At 35.7% G+C, this 18685-nt stretch overlaps 1 protein-coding gene across 4 annotated transcripts in view; it reads right to left on the bottom strand.

Annotated features, from left to right (window-relative positions):
* Positions 1 to 18685, bottom strand: part of LOC131682649 (protein outspread) — a 641520-nt gene that overhangs the window by 67922 nt on the left and 554913 nt on the right. For 3 of the 4 annotated variants that reach the window (XM_058964303.1, XM_058964299.1, XM_058964302.1), the window contains one exon: positions 12734 to 12856. The exons of the other annotated variant lie outside the window; for it this stretch is intronic. In XM_058964303.1, coding sequence (XP_058820286.1) covers positions 12734 to 12856 — 123 coding nt within the window. The remainder of the gene's footprint in view (positions 1 to 12733; positions 12857 to 18685) is intronic. 4 annotated transcript variants of the gene reach the window in all.

Below are 18685 nucleotides of genomic sequence, written 5' to 3'. Positions count from 1 at the left end.
GGTTGTGGCGTGCGATCACATAGCAAATTGCGATTCAAACCGATACTCCGATGAAAGCAAAAAAGGTAAAAATTTCGCTAAAATGTCTCTCAATCAACTTAAATTTGCTGTTCTAGGTCACCGATGGCCAACCAAACTTTCATTGACTACATTGACCACCATAGACGGTTCCGGAAGTGCCCGGGAAAAGCGGCCATCTTTCAAAATTGACGAACTCACATCAGTTTTCGTGAAATGGTTGGGCCGATTTTCACAAACTTAGTCCCAAATGATAGCTATAATATCCCCACAGATGTCTATGAAATTCGTACGGATCGCTTACATGGGTCCGGAAATATAGACTACCGTCCGGTCACATATGAAATTCCCATATAAGCCAAAATTTTTTTTCAAAGGGGGGACCCCATGAAATTTCAGAAATCGAATCCGTATTTTTGATGCCAAACATCTTTAAAATGCATGAAACATCGAGATTTTATGTTATGTTTTTATAAAAATTGACTTTTTGGGACTTTGCCGATTTCGCACCTTTTTCAATTTTATATTAATGTAGCTGTTTTTTCTTTTACAAAATTTTATAACTCGAATAATCATCTTTTCTTGTATATAGTTGTCATGTCGTGTATAATAAAAATGTAATATATACATTTGGAAGCTTATAATGAATATAAACAACGCAAAAATTATCGTGTTCATGATTGAGAAAGGCACAATTGCACCGTTAGGTGGATTAAAAAAGGTTTTTTTCTTTTAATTTTATTTTGGCAACCTGTTGTATTGGTAAGACTTCAAGTGACTTCACCCGACCGCTTCATTTGTGAGACGTTGGTCCATTTTAAAGTTTATAATGAATTGCTTAATTGCAGTGCGATGAAAAACATCGGATAAGGAATTTATATTTTTTCAGTTCCCAATTGACCCACAACTTAGGACCAAATGGATAGATTTTTGCCGCTTACCATCAGATTGGGAAGTGGCTGAACAGTCGAACTGGCAGTGTTAAATGAGTTCAAATAAGTATATCTATAACATAGTAGAAAGAGCTTACCCGGTGTTTGAAACAGGGTCAAAGTTAAATATAAGCGCACACAATGACGATTGATCTAAACGAACTTGAATTCACGAAGACATTTTTGACGACTGAGTATATGGAATTTTCTCCCCTTTTCTGTATTGACGACTACTTGAGTCAATTTTTATCTGTTGTAACAGCATTTAATTAGCAAGAGACTGGAAGGTGGAGTATATTAAAAGCCATAATAGCCAAGGAAGAGCAAGGAGTTGAAGGAAGAAAGTTTAGAAATGCGTAGAATAGGGCCATATGAGCAAAGATTATAGTTTCCGAGCGACTTAACCTTTTGTCTTCTACCGCAGGAGTCAGGATATTTTGGCATTTGAAATGGGAATCACCTGTTTGCGGCATGTCCGGACGAGCGTAAAGTAACTTTGTAGTTCATGTTGTCGGAACCGACAAAAATTTAAGTCACGGAAAACTTCACCACTATGCATTTTGCGACGTTGAAAACTCTTGAATGAGCTAGTTTTTTTACATTAATTTTGGCCATATTCTAACATGGATTTGTTATGTTACAGAACATTGAGAACTGACAATGATTTTCAATGTGTGTAAGAAATAAAACCGTCGTTTTGAAATGCCATCAGCAAGTAGCAACTTACCACTAGCCGGCGATACGATCGTCCAGCAATCATAAATTCATAAATACGAACTTGTGTGCGATGGCAATTTTAAACGTACATATTTTCATTTAAATGTTTACACAGCTTTTTCGTAAAAGCTTGTTCTAGCTTGTATGTTTGTTCTCTGTGGCAGTAGTATATTTGAACGCCATAAATTTATTTTTGGACCACAGAGGACATTCTCGGGCAATCTAAAACCGGCTTTGGGTTGGGGGGTTGAGTAAGTCGAAAATGCGCTTCCTATGTCTGTGAAACGTTTAACTTGAAGGATCCGGTTGCTCAGACGAAAAAACATTTCCATCATGCGCCATATCGAATTATATGAACACAACAATAACATCCGGGTACATGGGCACACCGGATACGGAAGCTTGGGTCAAACTGTTCTAGTAAATTTTCCTGGTATGCGGCACGTCAAATTCTGTGATCTGTGAAGAATGCTGTGATTTTAAAAAAGGGCATCTCTGGTGGAATTGCTTGTAGGTTAAGCGGATACTTTAATGTTGCGGTTTGCAACTACCCGATTTAGAATATAGCATGCTTTTCGGACCAGCCCATTTCCGATCGTACATTGGCGGAGATCGCCTCAGGCGACAAAATAACATTGCCGGAGTGAAACCGTCTCGTGCTATTTATCAGGCAGCGCATTAGTTACCAACTTATAACAGAAACCAACACAAACGTCTTCTTCTCCACTTACTAATAAACTATGCATGCAATAGTAATTACGTATAAAATTTAATTAAAATTAATGAATTTTATAAATAACACAGTTTATGGCGAGCCTATTCTGCAGATGACGCTTTAATATTGCGAGTTCGGCTCTGCGTCTGTCTTGTTTCGTACCTTTTGTTACACAGCTCAGAATCTCCTGTCGCAACAAACATCAGCAAATCTACAGCCCTTAGAGCACCCATCACTTGGCTAAGGGGGACGATTGGAAAATTATATGCGGAAAATACCAGCACAATCGACAAGATCCTGTCGTAGACATAGAACCGTCCAGCGGTAGATTGTGTTTGTATATTAATAAAATTAAATGCCATCTCCGTGACTGGCGTGCAGAACCCATCCCACATACCGGTGCCGCAGAGGGTCAGCCCAGTTATTTGGTCGGCAGATGGCCTATGGCGACATGTTCAAGCACTGCTTCATCGGACCCTGCGGGGGAATCGAAAGCGCGCCTATACGGGGTAATTATTCGCGATTATCACTTATCCAATGTTTAGTGCTAGTTGTTCTTTCGGTAGCGAGCTCGGCAGCAACGCCGATTGATGCTTAGCGAATGAATTGTTTTTCTTTGTATCATGCGCTACTCTGTAGGCATAGGTTTATGCCTCGTGACAGGAATAATGGTTGGTGTAAAATTAGTTTATGAATTTTATGTTCCCATTCAGTGGTTATAAATTATGTATATAATGATAGCCCTTCTTATGCGATGTTTATGTTATCGATTGACTGGTTGGCGAGCTAAAGGATACAGCAGTTACGATGGCAGAAAAGGTGCCGCCAACCGACCTCTTAAAAACAGCGGATATGAAGACTTTGTTCCAATATTTGTTATGGTCATGTTGGAATAATCTGACTTGATTTGACGATTTCTTGGAGAATAGCTATAAATATCGATTTAAATTAGAAAAAAATCTACTGTCACTAGATCATTCATCCAGAGCCGTCTTAAGGATCCTCGGGGGCCCCTATAATTTAAAAGTTGTGAACAGATATATAGTAGGATGACCAAAAATAATCCACTGCATCAGCCATTATATTCATATGACTCTAAAATCTAGGCCACATTGACCTACAATGGAAATGGTTAAAGTTTTCGCGGGGAAAAATCATTAGTGTAGTGTTATGCGCGCAAGATGATCAGAATTAATCTAAAAATGGTCATGGAAGTAATGTCTGACCAATTGTTGCACAGAATTCAACACATCAATGCGCAAAACATTTTTAAGTACAAGAAGGAGCTATAAATCATTTGGTTGCAATACCTTTCTGCCATCCTGTGCCAAGATATCTTAACCAAAAGATTAACAGTTTTAATTCGTTCTTGTACTTAAAATGGATTTGTTTTTTTAGTTTACCAGTATCGGTCAGTCATAACATCAATAAAAGATTAATAACTTGTTTGGATCAACTCAGATCAGTTTACATTTATTGTTGGGCCAAAAATGTCTTATAAAAATCGTAAACGCTACCTAGTAGCAAAAATTTTATTGTTTTTTATTTCGTTATATTTTTTACATACTTCAAACCTACAGTATAACGTGGTAAAATTATAGGAGTAATTGTCAAAAATTGTTAAAGAATTTTTGCATGGATGCCAAATGTTGATATTTTAATGGTTTTTTTGTCATTTTTATTATATATCCAGCATTCCACGCACTTGTATCGCTTATCTCATGAAAATAAATCTGCTAATATACGTAAAAGTTGTTCTGAAATATGTTGGTATAGGTTTAAGGTTCTCAAACCATAGATATATAGAAATTATTTAACCCTTTCATGCCCAACTTTTTTCTAGTGCATGTAGGGTTTCAAAACTATTTTTCCTTGAAAACGGTTGGGTCAAGAAACACGAAAAGTCTATTTTCATAAAGATAGGTGTTTCCATGGCAGTGCTAGAAGCTGGTCAATTTTTACCTTCTGATGCTCAATACAATTCTCCTAGAATGATTACAATAGTCCAATGACATGGAAAACGTAGCCAACGACAGTCTAAATTGATAAGTTTTATCAGTTTTCAATAATATTGCACCATAACAAAGATATATGAAAAAATCATTTTCGGTCGTCAACGTAAACTGTCTCTGGCAGCACTGCTCTACAATCAGACTAATTGCAATAACTTCAGTTCTAGAGCTGATATTTGTAAATATTAATACTCAAATGAAAGGCAATAATCACATTAATAAGCCTTACTTGTTTTTGTGAGCAAATCTTGCCTCAATCAAAAGTTATAGCTGTTTAAAAACGTTGTTGTCCACAAACAACATGGGCATGAATGGGTTAAAAGAATTTTATGACGGTCGGCAATGAAAACCAGTAATATATTTAAGTTCATTTTTTGATAATTGAATTGATTTTTCTGTACCACACATTTGCCATTTTATTGTTTACATATTGTACAAAGATTTCATCTTTGGACGCAGATTTATTGAGTGAATGGATCGCCGGATAAAAGGGGGTGCAAAAATTGATTATTTTTGCGTTGTCCCCTAGCGCAAAAATCATGCTTTGTAAATTTTTCACAAAAACAAATCACGCTATCCATGAAATCATTTCAAAAGCTAGTAGTACTCATCAATTCCTTTCTGATAATGTGCTATATGTATATAACGAGCTTTGAAATCGTTCTTTCACAGGGGTGCACTGAAGTGTTGTCCTCTAACGCTTTCCGTTACAGTACGATTAATACATCTGCAGAGTTACTTTGAGAACCTACAGAACAGGATATAGACTCAAAAGATATAAGCAATCTATTTCAGCAATAGCGCAGTCATGCAGTGGTATGAAGGCCTAAGGGGTGGAGAGGGGGGGGGTATGCTATTAAGGGGAAGGCCTACCTTATATTATCGAAAAATGATCGAGTTTTTTATTACACCTATCAATAGATAAATTATCTAAGGATAAATCAACAATTTCAGAACAGAGTTCGAAGTGATTTCAATAATATAGAATGGAACGCATTAGAATGCCAAATAAATATAAGAACGCACGGAAGAATTTGGTCCTAGGGAATAACACTCACTCGTCTCCCTTAAATATTCATTCAAATTGACGGGGTAATTATTGACCAATTGGAACAAACCACGGTTTGTCTTTTCGCAGTGGATTTTCTTCTACATGAACCAAACATCGTAGTTTAACGCAGCTTTTCAATGTTTTTATAGCACGTTGAAGTCAAAATTTTATCCTGAGGATACGCATCGCTTGGAATTCGCTAATAAAAGATACAATTTCACGAAATTCTCCAGTTTTCTATCATTTAAGTAATTCAATGACAAGACCACAATTGTGTAATTTTTTTAACGAATTTGTTTGTGCTGTAATAGATTTACATTTTCAAAAAGCTGAATCTTTCTCTTCTTTTCCAAAAATCGCGTAAAATGGCTACATTCTGATTAATTTCCGCAATCGTAACTTTTAAGTGCCGTCTTGCAAATCTATGAGTAGAAACGGTTGTACAAACGCCAGAGGTTGAACTGGAAGGGCGATATTCTCTTTTGATATGTTTACTTTAACCGTATTACTGGTTTTTCGCGACAACATTATATACAATATGTAAATATAATAACTGCTTGACTAAGCATAATCGTTTGACAGTCTTACCTTTGTTAAGTTGCTTCAGAGTCCCATTTGTTTATTTTTAACGCAACAAGAAAATATATTGAACCACCCTAATGACACTTTTTTATCTGCCCTAATCAACAGTCAATTTTATTTTCAAGATTTTATAATGTCAAAAAATAAAGTCAGCGCACCAAAATTACTTGAAAAAAAAAAACTTATTTGGTCAACAAAATAAAAATTTGTTGAGTCATCCTAATAATAGTTAATTTTATTGCATATATTTTCCGATGTCAATATTGTATTCAACTTATCAAAACTATTTGAAACCACCTTTTTCGAACCATTAGAAAGTGGCGATTGTGGTCTACAATCTCATACTGTGGTACGCAGTGTGTCTTGTTCTCAATCCATATTGATTTAATTTCAAAATATCAATTGTCAAATACACATGAAGGTAAAACTAGAAATATAACAGGTTTGCTATTTTAAATCTTTATTTTGATTTATTCACAGGTTTAGAGGTAATATTATAATTATAATATAATTTGTTTGGGCTTCAACAAACACTTCAGTCGCGTTAGGGGACAACACTTCATGTGCGACCGTTTGTGTTTATTTTGGTGTTTTCCCCTAACGCAGCGTTTGCAACGGTCGTGAAAAAAAATTCATGAAGACTCAAAAATCTAAGTCTGTATACTTAGATTTTTGAGTCTTGAGTATTATTTTCTGACTATCGATGATCAAATTCTTAGAACAAATGGATGCTCTAAAGTTTGAGATAGAGCAGGTTTTTTGATAAATACAATTGTAGGTAGGAAATTCAATATTTTGCTCTGTTGTCCCCTAACGCGACATTTTCACCTCTCAGAATGAAAGGACAACATGAAAAACATCGAACCCATAACATTAACGTTGTGTTAGGACTTTTAAAGTATTCTATTAAGTTTTTTGAGCGCACATAAGATTTTTCAAACCACGAGCTGTTAACCGTGGCATGATGCGTGCAAAGTGATGTTGACTGTATTAAATAAGACCATATTATTACAAACGTAGTTCAACACAACCGTTTGTATAACTTTAGCCCAAAACTAACTGAAAATAGTAGACTTGTTGTGTGTTGCACCAACTTAAAAAAACATTTTTAAACATTTTATTTCAAATTTTAACGCTAAAAATGTTACATTATACGGCGGGATCCGGCAAAGTGGCTGAAGCAGTATTACAAAACAAGATTTCAGCTATCCAAAAAACATTCGAACTCTTCCGATCTTGTCCGATTCACAAATTCCAAGTGATTTTAAGATATTAAATTTTTACTAATTTGAGGCACACCGAAATGCTATAGGGACAAATACTCTATTTGGAAAAAATTATCTCTATGAATACGTGCACAGGCGTCCCTTCTCGCTCTTTTCCATTAATCATCTGTTTATGCAACTGGAAAAACAAATGTATTCACAAAGATCATTATTAGTATTCGAAAGGATATAGAAAATTGGCCTCTGCACTGGTAGGTGCATAGATGCCAAATTGTTTCAAAAACTAGTTGCTATCTATTTTTAGTTCATATTAAGGGGGTCTTCTACTCTCACGATTTAAAAAAATCTTTTTTTTCTTTGTTTATTTTCAATCTATATGTATCAGGGAACACGCCACAGAAAGGATTTGATGAAAATCATATTCCTTGGCATGTTTCTAGGAACCGAAAGGTACCCATATGCGGCCGTTTCTGAGATACTAAGCGCGGTGCACCACGATGGCGCTTGTCTATGGAAAAACTATTGTTTAAAGAATTCACCGGTCCATTCTTGACGGTTTATGTATATGTGAGCGTCTGTTAATGGTTTCCTGTCTTTTCGGGACGAGATTACCGCACGGAAGAAAGAATTCGTCGGACATGTTGAGAAGCGTATGGGATCTATATTACGAAAATTGAAGAATGAAAACGAAGGTACCGGCGGGAAAGATAAGGGAAAGTTGACGGACAAACCAATAGGCCAGCTAACAAAATTTGATGGGCTGGCGATTCGGAGAAACTCAAATTCTGTAGAACATATGCGAAATGCAATCTGGGCTTCCCTCGAACACTGTTCGTTATCGAACGAAAAATCCCAACACTCCAAGTGTTGGGGAAGACATTCGGCGCGAGTGGCGTCAGCCTGAAGCAAAAGGAACTTTAGAAACTTTCGAACATGTAAGGATCTACGAAAGTCAATCATCCAATGATTTATTAGAAAGATGCTTAGGAGCTCACACCCAAAACATCAATGAGTCTCCGAATAGTGGAATCTGTGCCTTAGCGCCAAAACACTTGCACAAATTCTGGCAGGCAGGTGCTCAATATTGCGACTTATTTGGAAGTCAGTATCTTCAACCAAGGATTTCCATCGATATTACAAGCTATGGAGGTGATGGAAGTTACGTTGGGGATTGAAGCTGACAGATGCGCTACTCGACATTGGCGGTGAACAACGGTGAACGTAACATTGGCTCTGAACGCAAAGTGGGTGTCGCGGCAAAAAAGGCCCGAATTCAACAGAGGGAATAAAATGTGGACAACCAAGAACATTTTCGTGATGAGGAAGGTGAACTCTACGGCCTCGGTATAGCAGATTAACTAGTAAGGTACTACAATCGAGGTATACAGCTTACTTTATCTTTAAACGCGTTTTCTCGAAAGTAGTGTTTTTAAGCGGTCAAGTAAGACTTTTCATAGTAGTACTGGTCCGAGTTCAATATTTTTTCTCCAATTGTTTAGAAAACATACCACTATGTTTTCCCAAGAGGGACTTGCAAAATATCAAAATGTTGTTCCAAAAAATAACGTAAATATTGGAAATTTTCACAAATCGTTACATAACTTTAACAATTCATAAAATAAAAACGCTTTTTATCCACCTAACAGTGTGATGAGACATTTCTTACAACTCTTATCATTCTCTTCGGATATTATATCGTTTGAGAACATTTTGAACTTGATGCTTCGCGATGATCTCTGAGTCCTAGTATGTGTTATCAAAACACATACTAGGACTCAGAGATCGCTCAAATCAACATAGGACATTGCTAGAAATCTCAAATACTAAACCAAATGAATGGGAAAGCGGAAAACTGGCCCATAAAATAGACGGACAAACGAATTAATGCTAATGCTCTGTTAATAATATATCTAAAATATATCTCCATTCAGTGCATTGTGTATAAAAAACTGAATTTTCCTAAAGGGTTGTGCTAAATGTTGTGCTGAGCGAAAAAAATCGAAAATTTTAGTTTTTGAATCAATTTGAGGTTCATACTCTCAATAGCGTTTACTCAAATTTCCAACGCGACTGAGAACTAAGAATGGAATTGCAGCTCTTGGTATCACGCTGCCTCTGAAGTGCATGTGTGCATAGCCAAACTTTACTTCGATATAGACATTTTTTCTTTGATTTGAATTATTATCGATAATCCTAATGCCAAAGAACAAAAAAAAAAGCTTTCGAAACCCGTTACGGAAAATCTTCGCTGGAATTTTTTTTTGCTAAACTTTTCGATAACGTTCCGTCATTTACGTTAGTGTACTGGTTGCACGCTGCTCTAAAAAGCTAGCGAAATCGTTTTGTGGCCTTATTCAGAGCCGTCCAAGGGTCTCATTCAGAGCCGTCCAAGGGTCTCATTCAGAGCCATTTGCGCGATTTTCGACGGGTTAAATCTGTAAAGAATTCCAACAACTAACTTCAATTCCATAATTTTCAGTTCAGCAATTCGAGAGATCGTGCTCACCAAAAGCCATGAAAAATAAAGTGCATTGTGGAGTGACGGTCACTACTACGTTTATTAAAAAATAAAGCTATTAAAAATTCTCAAACACTTTATAATTTTTACAACCTTATTAGGGAAAGTTGTTTAATAAGCTTTTGTAATATTTTGCAGGAAAAACACAGTGAATAATAAATACAGTAAAGATCCATTATCATCAGTCCTATGGTGTATTTTAGGCTGACAAAATGAGAACATTTACTAAATCGGGACACATTTTTCTTTCTTTATAATAAACTGAAGCTGTTAAAATATTCTTCCCGTTCCTTGATTTAAAGGGGTCTTCCAGCGCAAATTAAAGGGGTCTTCCAGCGTAAAATAAAAAAAAACATATTTTTGCATATTTGCATCTTTAAGATAAGGAAGACATGCTCAAGAAAAGATTTACTCGAATACAGCCTTGCTAGAGCCCATCAAACATATTTTCATATGACGCTGATAAAATCGGAGGCTGATCAAATCGGGTCTTCACTGTATTAGAATAGATAGGCAGTATTCGAAGAAGTTTTTTCTGGACGAGTATAGAACGACATTGTTTCTACTTACTTGAAGTTAGATAAAATGTAAATTTTATTATTTATAAACAGTAGAAGAGGTTTATCACAAACAGTAAAATCGTAATAATTTATTTTAAAGGAAAATAAAAACACCCTATAATATTTTGATACCCTGAACACATGGAGCCTTCATGTCTTCAACAAAGTGGTTTGTAATACTATTCCCCAAAATTTTGCTGAAGACATTAAGTCTCGAATTAATTTTTTTTCTGATTATGGATATTTTAACCTTGGGTCATTCGTTTCTTTTCGGGTTAGAAAAATGTCTTTGTCAGACACACACACAGACATTGTCTCAAATCGTCGAGCTGAGTCGATTGGTATATAAGACTCGGCCATCCGGGCCTCGGAAAAAATCTTCCTTAATAAGATATGTAAAAATGACACAATATGCACATGATCACGTTTATTGTTCATTGTTAATGTTCGAAATGTCCCATTATATTCAAAAGGATTTGCAGATAGAAAATCTCATGTAGAGGAACATTTTACGCGATTGATCTTAAGGTGTTGTGTTTGGTTCGCTTGTCATGAGGTTATGTTATGATTTTCTCTGTCAGTTGCGAAACTCAATATTAGTTTAAGGTTGCACAGAGAATGCGCAAAATTCGCAAACGTAAAAAGCAGTTTTTTTTCCACACCGTATGTCAGATCTTCATAAAAATCAATCAGCAGTACTGTAACAACATTCTACATACGCTGATTGATTTTTATGAAGATCTGACATATGGTGTGGAAAAAAACTGCTTTTTTCGCTTGCGAATTTTGCGCTTTCTCTGTGCAACCTTAAGCTCTTCGAGAAGCGCATTAATAAAAATAGTCTTCTACAGACCTTTAAGATGTAAAAATGTCTCGTGAATCGGTGATAGTGCGATCATAAAATAGCCATCTAGCTAAATCTTAGTTTTTAGTCAGAGCAAATTCTAATTGAGGTAACTTCGGTATTGTGTCTACCCTCTTATTTCTCATTTAAGCTGTGCTTCTCCAAAATACCTTCCTGTTTGTAGAGCTGATTCAAACCCAAACTTTCCCAAGCTTACTACCCGAATCCAGTTTCGGAAAGGTGTGTCAAAACTTTTGTAAAGTGTCTAAAATACTTAAAATGTGAATTAACGCAAAACAATTTTTCATTCAAACCTTTCCAATATCCTAGCTATGGCTATGTAAGTTGTGCCTCACCAGGGTATCATTTGATCCCACTAGTCTGTGGGGTTTACTTCTCGATGATCTATTTTTCGATGCCTTGTGCTGATACTATTTGAAATATCCATCGAAGATTTGAAAATGAAATTTGATTTATAAAAACCAATACCCTCAATTTAAGGATACTAAGGGCCGATTTCTTCACCCTTGCTTAAATGTTTAACCAAGATTACCGGTATGATAACCTGGTTTAAAAGTTAAGCGTTGGAGAAGACATCGCCCTAACTGAGTTTTAGAAGCCGGTTAGTGTTCGCTGGATATTCGTCAGTTTACCAAACTAGAATATAAAATAACTTTTGTGCTCTTAATAATGAAAAATAACCAAAACATTACAGTAATAAAAATAAATTTGATAACGGGATAACGAACAGCACACTTTGATTGTGTAGCGTTGCCAGTTTAATTTTTTTTAATATTTCGACCTGTGAATACCAAATAGATGGATAGGGTGGTATCATTCGTTTGTTCCACGTATATGGCACCCCTATCCTATTTGTATTGAACTGACATAAGTCAACATCTCAGCGGGCACACAAATTATGGTTCCCACTGATAGTTCAAATTGTTCTGCTCATTTTGCTCGAAGCTCGATTTTCACCAGTCAGATACCGTACGGCATGACTCAATTTTTAGACATTTGTTAAAAAGCGAAAAGATTGGACAGCTAATTGAAGAAATGTGTTATTTTGGACATGTCAGTGAACAACAAAAACTTTATAGCATGGTGCACCAACAAAATTGTGTCGAATGAAATTGTTTTAGATGTTGGCTTTGAAATTATGGCGGCGAGCATGGCGGCGTAGCAGATACCTAGTTTGTTCGCTGCGATCACGCATTTGTATGGGACCTTGGCGTATTTAATTTGTATTTGGTGGAATGAATTGTTGGACCCAAAATACCAAAACCAGCTCCAAAATATCGCCATTCGGGTCTACCACTGGGTCACTTTTAACAGGCAGGCCGTAATCCCTAATGGAATGTGTCTTACAATGCAATGTTTTCCCAGTGCAAGTCGGGTATGGATGGAAGTAAGAGAATCATGACAAATTGAATTTGATGTTATCGGGATGAAAAAACGGTACCGAATAAAGACAACATAGTTGAACGGTGGCGTTTGATGTAGGGAACGGGTATAGTCTGTAGGTGTTATTTGTTGGTAACAAAAAAGGGGCGCTTACCTGCATCGGTTGCATCCAAAGACGTTCGATTGCGATTCCTGATGCGCGCCTGAACCTTGCCTTCGGGATGTAATTTATCTCTCGTGGGTGGCGATTTCGATGAAACGGGTTGATCGCAGTACACTGTGATACCGGGCGACAAGTGATGTAGAGTTGTTTTGGAGTGCAGTGTTGTTTTTCGTCGTGTTTGAGGTGCAGGTGGAATTGGTGCATGGTGTTTCGTGAAATGTATTATATGGAAGTAGAGAATAAGGTAATAAGTTATCAGTGTGTGTATTACTGAAAAAGCAAGAGTGTTGAACATTTCAACAAGCGATGTGGTTACTTGAAGGCCCTGTACCACTATTTATATTTATTTCGAGGACTTGTTGCTTTTTCTCGGTGAAAATGAAACAGCACAATTTTTTTTTCATTTACGCCGAGAAAAGTCGACAAAGTCCACGAAATAAATGAAATTTGTCAGTTCTTGCAAAAATTTCTTTGTGTACATTTGAACCTTACAATTACCAGATTCTAATGGTAAAGGGAATGGTTTTTGTATATAAATTGGTTTTTGTAACAGAAACGATTCAGTGTCTGTTGAAAATGAGTATAATGGGAAATTTTTCAGCAAAATTTAAATCGCGTTTAGCATAATTCGGAGTGTAAGTACAAAATTGAACTTTTTCCTAATTTTGCCTTATATTTTTTTTGGTTCTACTAGAAAGCCGAGAAAATTTTCTGTATAGAAAAGAATTGTTAGTATCTTAGAACTTCAAATGGCGATATCATAAGAACTACACGGCCGATAGGATAATTTTGAAATCTTTGGAAGAAGAATGAATATGCTAAACTAGTATCATACTTGTTCAATATGCAATTTTAACAGGCTTTGATCAATCACGAGAAACTCACGGGTGGTCAACTAAGCTAAGCAAAGCTAAGAAGAATTAATATGCTAAACTATAGATGTAAGACTGGAGCAAAAATGATTTTTGTTTGTTCTGCATAAAAACAATTGAGAAATTCAATGTCATGTCAGCAATTTATCTTTATACGTCTTTCAATCATTGACATGCTCTTCCATGGGTCATTTATCATGAATCTGACTTAAAATTTAATTTAGTTTCAAGATATAAAGGCCTAATTTTGCACATTTTCACGCCGAAGCTATCATATCTTTGTTTTTGAAAATACCCACATGGAGACGCCCTATAGCTCACAAATCTGCTTAAAAATTGGTTGCCTTAACAATATTATATTACTGAAAAATTAGTGAGTTTTACTAGTTTTGTCAACCATTTCCGCTATCCGATGTAATTGGTTACTATAATTAACGTATGTATGGTTTACATAAAAGTAGACGAAAAAAGAAATAGGGAATTTCAGAACCGATAGCAGAAATTAGATTCAGCGACCCAAAATTAGTAAAAAACTCCAATTTTTAGCCACATAGACCATTTTTTATAATTTTGTTACAACTTTGTATGAACAGGTGCCACTGTGCGCTTATGAACAGCATACCAACAAAAAATACGGCTTTTATCAACATTTTCATACTAAGGGCAAATTGCGTACAAAATAAACCCATTTAATGACAAATATAGAGTAAAGTGGGTTCAAGTAGGTCAGTTTTTTTTTGGCGAGCTCATGCAGTGGTATTTTTGCATTGATTTTGACAAACAAGCACTCGTTGAAAAGGTTAAACGTTTTGACAATAATGGAATTTCTTCGGTGTCCTCGCCAGAGTGTGGAATTGAAGTTGTTCAATCCGGCTCACGCGGTTGCTTAGCTGTCAGAGTAGGTGGTCAGCATTAATGTTTACGTAAGAAAAAACCCACTTGACATTTTTTACATTACATTACTGTACTGAGGACGAAACACAATGCGTTTTCGGGGAAAAAATGAGAAAAATAAAACAAAAATAAACGACGCCGTAACAAGATGAGCGACCTCTGCTATAACATAGCAAAGATAATGCCCTATACCTATTGTACCCCCATACGTATTTGACCCCATTCTACTCTACTGTTTGAAGTTTTGTTTTGAATTTTAAATGTCATGGAGCATGGAAAAAAATTGGGTTGGTTCAAAGAAGCATAGACAGAAAATAATATTTTGATTCAAATTTTTTTTTCATGCACATATTTGGAGCATGAATATAAATGTAAAATTAAGTTCCACCACAAATACACACAACTTGTCGTGCTTTCTTCAACAAATTTTATTATAGTTTTACACGTTGATTGAAGATTACAGTTTCATAAAGCGGGATACCATTGCATTATGTATTTTTCATCCAATATTGCTGTAAAATAAATAACATATAATATTACACGAACGAAAGTATAAAATCATATGCTTTTTGATGCTCCCATGGAGTGCATCGTATTCAATTTAATTTTCAATCAAATTTTTGATTCAAGCTTTGTATGATTACATTTCTATTGATTTACCTGTCGTTTAAATTTCATTACTTTTGGTGTTTACGTTCATATAAATTACTAAATTTTGTTTGATTCAATCAGAAGAGAAAGTTAAATTTAGCTACTAGTTAGCAAGAATAACTAACTAACGGAACAAGTGATATCTGCATAAAGAGCTTGCAATTCCGTGAATCGAAAAACTTATGACATGAAAAACCGTGTGAAAAGTAACTTGTGTGAATTTTAATTTATTTCTTTTGGGAAAAGAGGAACATTAAATTCTTTTTTCTAATCCGAAAGTTTTGATGCCAGTCAAAAACAAATTTAAACTTAATGTTACGTCGCACAATTTATTACCTTACCCTCCCTCTCGTCACACTTCGTCATATATTTGGTAGACCTTCCCCCTAACTCTCAAAATTCTTCGTCATTTATGCAAAGCCCCTTATTGCCCAGTTGACCAATTAGAATCGATGCCGAATCGTATCATGTTTGGCCACCATAGATGTATGCAGATCCGTTATTACAAATCACAGATTCATTGATGGAATAATAATAAAAAAACCTGTTTTAATCCACCTAGCGTTGACATTATGCCTTTCTCAATCATGAACAGGAGAATTTTTGAGTTTTTCATATTCATTAAAAACTTTCAAATGTATATATTACATTTTTATTATACACGACATGACAACTATATACAAGAGAATAAATCATTATTCGAGTTACAAAATTTTGTAAAAGAAAAACCAGCCACGGCAATATTAAATTGAAATATTGAGAAAGGCAAAAAGGTACAAAATCGGCAAAGTCCCAAAAAGTCGATTTTTATGTAATTTGTTTTTTTGAGATAACATAAAATCTCGACGTTTCATTCCCCTTTGAAAAAAATGAGTTCCGGCTAATATGGGAATTTCATATGTGTCCGAACGGATCAATCTATATTTCCGGAACCATATAAGCGATCCGTACAAAATTTTATAGACATCTGTGAGAATAATATAGCTATCATTTTGGACTAAGTTTGTGAAAATCGGCCCAACCATTTCCGAGAAACTGATGTGAGTTTGTTAATTTTGAAAGATGGCCACTAGTCAACGAAAATTTGGTTTCTAGGTCGGTGACCTAGAACTGCAAATTTAAGTTCTTTGAAAGACATTTTGGCGAAATGTTTACCTTTTTTGCATTCATCGGAGTAACGGTTTGAATCGGAATTTGCTTTGTGACGGCACGTCACAACCCGTAACTCCGGAACGGAAGTCGGATCGTGATGAAATTCACCTTTATGCATTCATTGCAGAATTTGTTAAAAACGACATTTTCTGTGTGATCGTATTCATCACCCTGTAATTCCGGAACCGGAAGACGGATCCATTAGAAAATCAATAGCAGGAATGTTGCACCTTTCATTTGGGACTAAGTTTGTAAAAATCGGTTCAGCCATCTCTGAGAAAAGTGAGTGAGATTGTGTTCGCGTACACATACAGACGCACATACACACACATACATAGACACACAGACATTTGCCGAATTCGACAAGCTGAATCGAATGGTATAAACTCAACGTAGGGATTAGGTATTTTTTTCCAGAGACGTTCTACAAAAAGCTTCGTCACCGAGTCGTTTGTCGATATTTTTGCATAGAAAAATTCAGCATGTTATTGAAATGACATACTAAAATGTACAAAAGTTTTGATCAATTCGCTTCACGCAAAGTTCTATATATATATATATATATATATATATATATATATATATATATATATATATATATATATATATATATATATATATATATATATATATATATATATATATATATATATATATATATATATATATATATATATATATATATATATATATATATATATATATATATATATATATATATATATATATATATATATATATATATATATATATATATATATATATATATATATATATATATATATATATATATATATATATATATATATATGCGTGATATAATCGAAATATTACTGTATCCCTTTGTGTGGGTGATCTGCACGATGCTGGGTCATTAGGCCGAAGGCCGTTAGGCCGAAGGTCATTCGGCCGAATGGTCATTAGGCCGAATGGTCATTAGGCCGAAAGGTCATTAGGCCGAATGGTTATTAGGCTGAATGGTCATTAGGCCGAATGGCCATTAGGCCGAATGGTCATTCATCCGAATGCAAATGGCTGAATGGCCATTAGAACAAATAAACCAAAGAGAGTGATAGATGAAGTGGTTGGAACGGAAAAGAATTATCAGTTTTCAATGAAGGGCGATTTATTTAGATTTTTTTTAACTTAAAATTATAACGTTTAGCATATTTACACCCCATTTCTCGCTACTGATTTATTGACTGCATGGAATAAAAAATAAAATGGACGCCTAATGTGGCTACGCCACATCGCTTCAACCCAGGTAATGTCCGATATCGCTACCGCTGCGTCGGACTTAAACTAATTGATAGCCCATATGTTTGAATAATCCGGGCAAACGAGTAGATCACAAGTTCGCTCGCGAGGGGCCGCTGCTTCCGTAATTTGACTAGCTGGATAGAAGTCGTGGAATGCACAGAATATAATTTTAAAGGACAGCTCATATTAAAAAGAAGGATAAAACATCAGTGATTTAAATTAATTGAGTTAGGGAAATAATTAGAGATTTTGAGAGAGAGAGAGAGAGAGAGAGAGAGAGAATGTAGAACAAAATAGAAAAGTAAGAGATAGTGGAAGAGGGTGAGACAAAATGACAGAGAAGGAATATGAAAGAAGAAAATTGGATTGACTTTATAATGCATTATTGATTAAATTGTCATAGAACAGATTATTTTAATTACAGACAGATTTTCTGTGCTTAGCATCTTTCTGCCTAATGGCCGGACATTGTTGCCGACGTAATGTAGAAAATAAATTATAATAGCGCCTAACGTGGCTACCCCGCATCGCTTCAATCCGTGTGCTCGGACCTCAAATGAAAAAAATAATAATGATATCCAGACAATGAAACCAATACGAGATTCGTTCAATCGAGATACGAAAATTTAGCTCATACCGAGAAGCTCCGAAAGCTGTACGGTATACGCTTTGGATCCCTTTATTTCTGATCCCTTTATTTCGGATCCCTTTCCCTCCTCTCTATTCAGCACCCGACCTAAAGTCCATTCGGCCCAATGATCATTTGGTCTAAGGACCATTCGGCCTAATGACCATTCGGCCTAACGACCATTCGTCCTAATGACCATTCGGCCTAATGACCATTCGGCCTAATGACCATTCAGCCTAATGACCATTCGGCCTAATGTCCATTCGGTCTAATGCCCTTCGGCCTAATGGCCGGACACCGATCTGCACATCGGTGTATTGTGCTCTTTGCGCACATATAGTAGCATCGTTGCACAAAATGTAAATCCTCCAATATTAGTACTGTCTATGAAACAAATTCGAGGCAGAAGTTGACAAGGATCACGGCGATAGTGCCACAAGGCTCTATATTTGGCCCAACGTTTTGGAACATCATCTATAATGAATG

Source organism: Topomyia yanbarensis, chromosome 2 (assembly GCF_030247195.1).
Source record: "Topomyia yanbarensis strain Yona2022 chromosome 2, ASM3024719v1, whole genome shotgun sequence".
NCBI classification, from domain to species: Eukaryota; Metazoa; Arthropoda; class Insecta; order Diptera; family Culicidae; genus Topomyia; species Topomyia yanbarensis.
Note: the sequence above shows the minus strand (reverse complement) of the source record. Positions and strands in the feature narration are given on the sequence as shown.